Source organism: Montipora capricornis, chromosome 14 (genome assembly GCF_036669925.1).
Source record: "Montipora capricornis isolate CH-2021 chromosome 14, ASM3666992v2, whole genome shotgun sequence".
NCBI lineage: Eukaryota > Metazoa > Cnidaria > Anthozoa > Scleractinia > Acroporidae > Montipora > Montipora capricornis.
In genome coordinates this window covers 49966974-49974473 of record NC_090896.1, presented here as the reverse complement: position 1 = coordinate 49974473, position 7500 = coordinate 49966974, and the positions used below count along the sequence as shown (strand labels likewise).

The following is a 7500-nucleotide window of genomic DNA, read 5'->3' as shown; positions in this document are numbered from 1 at the left end:
GTTATGAGAGCTATTTTTGCATTTGCGTAAAGAAGCATGAAAAATTCAGGACTTCAACCACAGGCGCCCCAAGCTGAAAATACGTGGCGTATGCGACAGTTTGTGTATATAGAGAATTGTATGGGAAAATCACCGATCGTAAAAAAATTGTGTAAATAACTATCTCATTTGAAATAAAGTTTTCCTACCTCAAATGTGTGACCAACTTGTCTCTTTTGGCGAGTTTCGAGCCATTCTGACGCCGTTTAGTGAAGTCATCCGGAAGGCCGTTGCTGAAATAATGGGAAGGCCGGTGACTCCATCCATCGCTGGCCAGACCTCACTCCACAAATCGTTTTCTCCTCAACAGGAAGAGTCCCGAATCGCAATAAAAACAACAGTTCCATAAAGCCCAATAAATTTCACTCCAAATACGTTTGTTTTGGCGGCCCAGTCACAAGTCAACAACGGTCGTGTTGCCAGCGCGCGGTCAAATTCAAATGGACCAATCAGAGTTGAGGCTGAAACCATCTTGCGAGTTTCCGTTGTTGACTACCCGGTCACAAGCCTCTGAGGAAAGCCGAAGAGGTGAATTTTAAGGCAAAGTTTTCGTTCGCCACGAATCTTTCGGCCGCCGAAACAAACGTATTTGGAGTGAAAGTTATTGAGCTTCATGGAACTGTTGTTTTATTGCGATTCGGGACTTTTCCTGTTGAGGAGAAAACGATTTGTGGAGTGAGGTCCGGCCAGCGATGGATGGAGACACCACCCATCCCATTATTTCAGCAACGGCCTTACACATGACAACACAACACGGCATCAGAATGGCTCGAAACTCGCCAAAAGAGACAAGTTGGTCACACATTTGAGGTAGGAAAACTTTATTTCAAATGAGATAGTTATTTACACAATTTTTTACGATCGGTGATTTTCCCATACAATTCTCTATATACACAAACTGTCGCATACACCACGTATTTTCAGCTTGGGGCGCCTGTGCTTCAACGGGGTTTGAACCCGTGACCTCGCGATTCCAGTGCGACGCTCTAACCAACTGAGGTCATTTGTGGGTTTTAATGGTCCCGTGAGGAATGAATCAATGATGAAATGGTATATGAAATGAATCATATATGACCTCGCGATTCTGGTGCGACGCTCTAACCAACTGAGGTCATTTGTGGGTTTTAATGGTCCCGTGAGGAATGAATCAATGATGAAATGATATATGAAATGAATCATATATGAACTGCGGATAGGAAATCAAGTGAAGCTATTTTCTTCGCAGTTATGAGAGCAATTTTTGCAATTGCGTAGAGAAGCCTGAAAAATTCAGGACTTCAACCACAGGCGCCCCAAGCTGAAAATATGTGGCGTATGCGACAGTTTGTGTATATAGAGAATTGAGCTGACTGAATTGAACTGAGCTATGAAGCCACTGATGTTGGGAGCTGGTCATTTGTGGGTTCTAATGGTCCCGTGAGGAATGAATTTGACCATTTGACCACAAATGACCAGCTCCCAACATCAGTGGCTTCATAGCTCAGTTGGTTAGAGCGTCGCACCGGAATCGCGAGGTCACAGGTTCAAACCCCGTTGAAGTCCTGAATTTTTCAGGCTTCTCTACGCAATTGCAAAAATTGCTCTCATAACTGCGAAGAACATAGCTTCACTTGATATAAGGGATACATGAGATACCTCATACGATATTTCAAGATGGCGGCCAATTCGTGAACCGCATCGAACTGTAACAATCGGAGAACTGGAAAGCTCGAAATAAATAAAGGTATGTGCATCTAAATGCCTCACCATGTTGATAAAGTATTAATTTGACCAATAAATGATTTTTAGGGGTACTCCATGGAGTAGGGCTCCGCGTTTTGTCCTCTCCCAAAAATTAAGGATCAAGCGTGACAAAAGTTGACTGTATTTTGTGCCTATTTTGTGCCTTTGATTCTGAGGCTTACGCTTAAAAGCAATTTACTATAACTGACTTGACTCTGTTGTAGTAACCTACCATCGTTAGCTTTCTGTAGCTTTCAAAGGACAAACGACGACACGGACTGACGAGACGAAGTTATCGAAGTAAATCGAAGTTAATCGAAGTATATATTTCTTTGTCAGCTGTTGGCACCATAAAAAGTCATGCGCATGATGACATCAAATTAAAAATGGCGATCTACTTGAGGTCTGCAAGGAATGCACTTGGGAAAATGAATCGCGTAAATAACATGTTTTTACCTCAGTTTGAAAATATAAAGCAAAGAAAGCTTGGAAGATCCGTCATTAATATCTTTGTGGACTACAAAGCTGTGTTCACGGACTTTTATCACCAAGCGAAGCGGAAACCAGCACGGTTTCTCAGCATGCTAACCACATTAGGTGGTTTCTACTATCTTTACGGACAGAATCCAGGTGTACATTCCTATGATGATGCTGTGTTAGAATGCGCAAGTGAACTTCTTCAGATTAGTCATTTGATAAGGAACCCATCCTCTGACAGTTATGTGCAGAAGATACTGAATTTTCGTAATCAAGGTAGAATACGGATTCAAAGCTTGGGTCTCTTCTCAATTGTTTGGGTTTCTGAATTTGGACCAGAATGTGATCTGTACGAGAGGCATTGTTATTACACTCAACCTAGATGGACATCATTTCCTCAGAGAGTGATCGATATCGGATTCCTTGGACACTGGTACTGTTTGGAAAAGGCGATGATAGATTATGATATGAACGAATCCGAACTAGCTCACTGTCCATCAGACACTGATTAAACTTGATTAGTTCCAGCGAGAAATAAACTACCCAATAACTGGCCGTGAGTCATTATGGGGGTCATTAAATTATGCAACTGATTATCAAATAATGCGGTAATCAATTAACAATTATGAACATTTAATTCTACATCTACTCTACATCTACATCTACATGTTCCAAAAGTCCCTTTTTGGCTTATGGCTGTTTCTGCTTACGTGGCCTCGTACACTGTAAGCCTTGTTAGAGACATTACTGCCAAGCTAGCTACTTCTGCTGGAGAGAACAGGACAGCCACAACACAGGGACTACATCGCCTAGTCTTATCGAATAGTGTGTGGGTTCTTTAACGTCCCACAGGGAACTTATGAACATAGAACGTATTTGTGAGATGGGGCCTACGGTTTATAGTCCTTATCCAAGAAGACTTCAAAGTCTAACCATTTGCAGATGGAATTACAAAGGCAGCAATTTCTCCTCAGTTTTTTTAAGATCCTGAGTGTTGATCTGGCTAGGGTTTGACCCGTGACCTCCAGCATGACAGCCCAATGCTTAACCTACTGAGCCACTGGTATGCCGCGGCTAATTTCAAATCTTAAAATTAAATTTTGTAATGATAGACCCCTTGGTTGAATGTTCAATTCACCCAGCTAGCAGGAGGTTTCACATCAGATCAGTTTTGGACTTAATGATCACTACTTTACACTATGTACTGAGTTTGAATTTATTCTTGGCAGACAGACACATGGATGACAGACACATGGACTCCATATGGTGAATACTCTATACTACATTCTCTCCTCTCTTGCAAACCCACATTTGTTTTATATTGTGTAAATGAGAACACAAGGATGTTTTGAAGTCAGTCACATTGTCACTGTTATCTTGCAGCATCCATCAAGATGCTTTGACAGTAGAAGTGCATGTAATAGTCCACCATTCCTGTGATGCTTATGCCCCATTTTGCCTTATCACCTGCTTTGCTTTCAAGACTTGAGTGCCTGTTGCAGTAGTCTGTGACCCGAATCCAATCTGTTTGCAGTCTGAAACATTTTAGAGAGATTTACCAATGCATCTTCATGAAACGTCAAATGGCAAGACACTTCTAAAATTTTTCTTTCTTTTCATAAAGAACAGGATACAGAGTTCTACCTCTATGTCCAGCATGCTTTCAATATGTAGCCAAACTAATAAAATGCAGTGAAATAAATTAACCACAAAAGATTGATTTGGAAAATAGAAGGCTTGTTAAATGGTAATATGATGAAGTAAAACATTTAATCTTTAAATATCAGATTTTACGTGTAGTGTCACGTGACCTTAGATGTAAAGAAACCGGAGGAGAGCGGACACAAACAGTATCAGTCTTCCACTCATTTACAAATTAAATTGACTACAGTTTGAATGGGACATTAGAATGATGCAACGGAGATACAAATCACTTAAATGGTAAGAATTTCATGAAGGACTTGATGGTTTTAGGGTGAGGGTTAGCAGGTAGCTTAAGCTGTGGATTTATGTGGGTGAGCAAGGTTAATTGCTGAAGTTCAATTGCATAATGTAATTTACAGATAACTTCCTGTTGTAGACCTTAAATGGCCCACAGCTCAGTCGTAAAGCATTGTAACCAAGGAAGCTCCTTGGTTCTACTCCAACCAGTAGCACTTTAATATTTTCCAACTGAGTGCCTGATCCATTATCAATAACTACATCTCCTCATTCATTCACCGTGTCTTTCACTACAATTTGCGACGATGATACATTGCGACAATTGACTAAACAGTTAAGTTATGCCCGAAAACATGCATTGTGTCACAAGCTTAAATTATTGTCATCGCAAACAACCTTCAGAAAAATGGAAAGCATTTTTAACATCAAAATCGATTGTTGGAAGTGAACACTATCATTAAAAAAACACTTTGACTAGTAAACAAGACTTTACACCTTTTAACAGGCGCTAAAGTAGTTGCCACAACGAGATGAGAAGTTGATGTGCCGTAGGGGATATCGCTAATTCATTTTTTTTAAATTTGAACATCTCTAAATGCCTGCTGTAGGCGATCTGTAAACAAAACAGTATTAGCGGAACAAAGTAACACCGCCCTGGAATTTAAAAAATGAAATGAAAAGTGCCAGTGATCATTGAAATTACTAAATACCATGTGAAGCCATCTTTCAGATACCGTCTTCATGCTCAAAAGATTGTATAGCCTTGAGGTAATTCCTAACACAGCAGGGAAGACCGTTAAAGTTCTTAATACATCTCTTTGAAGTTTGCTCTCTTTGATCTCTACTGAGCAACGGAATTTTTCCTTTAAGTATAAAAACCAATAACTCTGGCGATTGGTTTAGGCCATGAAAGTTGTTTTAAGAGAGGCAAAACCCCTCCCTAGGGAATTTGAGAGATGTTTTGCGCTTTCTCTTTTTTTTTTTTGCGCTGACTTCTCCTAGATTGGCTTATTGTTGTACTTGCTGCGAAAAAGAAAACCAAGATCTCTTAACTTTCTTTACTATGGTAGGGGGGGGGGGGGGACTTACGTTATATATCTTATTACTTTGACGCCTTGACCGCAAAAATATATGTCATGTTAGAATGTGTTAATTATTTGTTCCTATCTCAGTAATTTTAAGAATCTTATTTTTGTCAGATTTTTGTCATTGTAATTGCAGTGTCATAAGAAAACGATGCTCCTCCGTTTGGCCACTACGCATCGCTGTAGCCTGACTGAGGATAATTAAAGAGGACTTTTCATCACGTGAGACGTCTCAATTGGCAGATAGTTACAACAGGTTTGGCTGAGAGTTGCTCGCGATAGCAACGAGGCACTGATCTGACTCGGGGGGCTCATTTTTCAGGAAACAAAGAAAGTTTACGCACATTTCCTGCCCTTGAAGAAGTTATTTTCCACTCTTCTCGAAAATTGCAACTACATATCGTTCCTTGTGATTCATGAACACTTTCAGGATATTATGTATAGGCTACGAGAGAGAAACCATAGAAAATCATTACTGAGTTATCCTTTTAAAATAAAAACTCCTATATTGAACTGAGTGGACACAATAATTTACAAACTGGAAAATAATTTAACGTCCTACTCCTTTGGTTAGCTAAATCAGATCTTCTCTTTTTCTTAACGTTTCTATTCCTTACCATATAATTGGAATGACGATAATAATTTGTATTGTTATTTGCATTTGTTTTAGATCTTGTAACCATGTTGTTAGGCCGGGCAAGCCCGTCTCCGCGAGTAGCTTCACTTATTATTTATTTTGAAGACCAGCTTAAGATATTCTCTCAAATTTAAAATAAAACCCAATCGGAGTCGTTGCTTCAAACACAGTTAACAATCTTGGAAAAATTGTATTTATGGTTTTTTCAAAGCATGTCAGGTTACAATACATACAATACATACTTAATTGACCGCTCCCCATAGGGCTCGGGCTTTTCAGAGCCAATGAAACACAACGAAACGACGGAACAGAACAACAACAACTGTTAAGAATCCCAACTGGCCGGAGGAAAACCAGTTGGCTATTTACAAGTGCGGCTGGGAAGTTGAACCGGGGACTACCAGGATCACATTCAACGAGTGGTCAGAACGGGTCTTGAACCCGGGGTCTCCCAATCTCAAGGCACGCGCTCTAACCACTGGGCCACACCCCCGTGGGCCACACTGCCTCCTTTCCTTTACAGGAAACCACACAAACTCGACGCTTCGAAGCGTAAGGGACCACAATGAAGCCAGTCTGTTTACTAGTCTTGCTCAGGCAGTAGGCTACAAGATTGTATGCCACCGACAGCTGGGACCGCTGCAATGGTAATGCACAGTCAGAGTTCGTTTTGTTAACTATCGAAAAGTAAATTGATATGAAACTGCAGTTGTTTAAAATGTCAACATTTTTCTTTTTCCAAAAATCTTTTCCCAGCAGGCATATACCATTTGTTTTGTTAAGCTAATTAAGGACGGCGTGGATTTTATATAATTAAGCCTTTGGGCGGGCACTTTACTCTTTGAATCCCACAACCGGAATCTTGTCAGTTGAAACATGATGGCCAGTCTTTGACTCCCACGTGCACGTCTTTGGGCTTCAAGCGCCCAGAACATCGACGTCTGAATTGGAGGTATAGCTTTTCTTTACGATGATTTTAAGCCCTAGTTATTAACCCGGTTTTTGTAATGCAGTGGTCAACAATTTTTACGCACTCTGAAGGTCGTAGCGTCCGTTTCTTGCGCAGTTCAAGGTTTCGTGATACTCACTGAAACCGAATGCTTATTAAGTCGAGGATTTGTCGGAGGATATTTTGAGATAATAAAAAGAAACCTCATTCAATGATTAGCTAATGATTCAGACGGTGAGGCAAGGTGGTATCAGTGATATTCTGCGTCAGAGACTGGCGGCTTGCGCCAACTGAGCAAGCGATATAAAAGAGTGTTTTAACTTGTGCTTTAAGCATTGGTGACTGTGTATCACTCAGCAACTGTACGACATTAAAACCAAGATATTGTTTCCTTATTCTTGTGTCCTGTGTCAAAGTATGCTTTTGCACAAACTTCTTGTTTTCGTGATCAGCAAAAGTGTCCGTGTCAAACAACAAAACGTTTTCTTAAGCGATTAAATCAATTCCTTTTCTAAACAAGATTAATTAAAGACTAAGTGTTTGTCCTTCTGATTTTTTCTCACCTTACTCCTCGAGGCCATTTAAGATCCTTTGTTTGCCGATCAATCATTATGCAAATGAAAACTCGTTTTAATTCGATAAGAGGACGC

At 40.3% G+C, this 7500-nt stretch overlaps 3 protein-coding genes across 6 annotated transcripts in view; 2 read left to right on the top strand and 1 right to left on the bottom strand.

Annotated features, from left to right (window-relative positions):
- The window catches only part of LOC138032247 (translation machinery-associated protein 16-like), an 11419-nt gene extending 9319 nt beyond the window's left edge, over positions 1-2100 (bottom strand). The window contains exon 1 of the mRNA XM_068879878.1: positions 1994-2100. Coding sequence (XP_068735979.1) covers positions 1994-1996 — 3 coding nt within the window. The 5' untranslated portion in view covers positions 1997-2100. The remainder of the gene's footprint in view (positions 1-1993) is intronic.
- Positions 1706-3967, top strand: LOC138032246 (mitochondrial import inner membrane translocase subunit Tim29-like). Its single transcript, XM_068879876.1, has 2 exons — positions 1706-1762; positions 2101-3967. The coding sequence occupies exon 2, from the start codon at positions 2148-2150 to the stop codon at positions 2748-2750; it is 603 nt and encodes a 200-aa protein (XP_068735977.1). The 5' UTR covers positions 1706-1762; positions 2101-2147; the 3' UTR covers positions 2751-3967.
- Positions 3968-4076: 109 nt separating this feature from the next.
- LOC138032244 (uncharacterized) overlaps positions 4077-7500 on the top strand; it is a 5012-nt gene continuing 1588 nt past the window's right edge. Inside the window, exons 1-3 of one of the 4 annotated variants that reach the window (XM_068879872.1) lie at positions 4077-4512; positions 5401-5520; positions 6425-6548. In XM_068879872.1, the coding sequence (XP_068735973.1) occupies positions 6519-6548 (30 nt within the window). In that variant the 5' untranslated portion in view covers positions 4077-4512; positions 5401-5520; positions 6425-6518. Of the gene's footprint in view, positions 4513-5400; positions 5521-6424; positions 6549-6601; positions 6854-7495 lie in introns of those variants that run through there. The other 3 variants (XM_068879874.1, XM_068879873.1, XM_068879875.1) reach the window with 3 other exon arrangements.

Excerpts from the sequence above, each read along its gene's own strand:
- LOC138032246 (XM_068879876.1), top strand. The coding sequence starts at position 2,148 with ATGGCGATCTACTTGAGGTCTGCAAGGAATGCACTTGGGAAAATGAAT.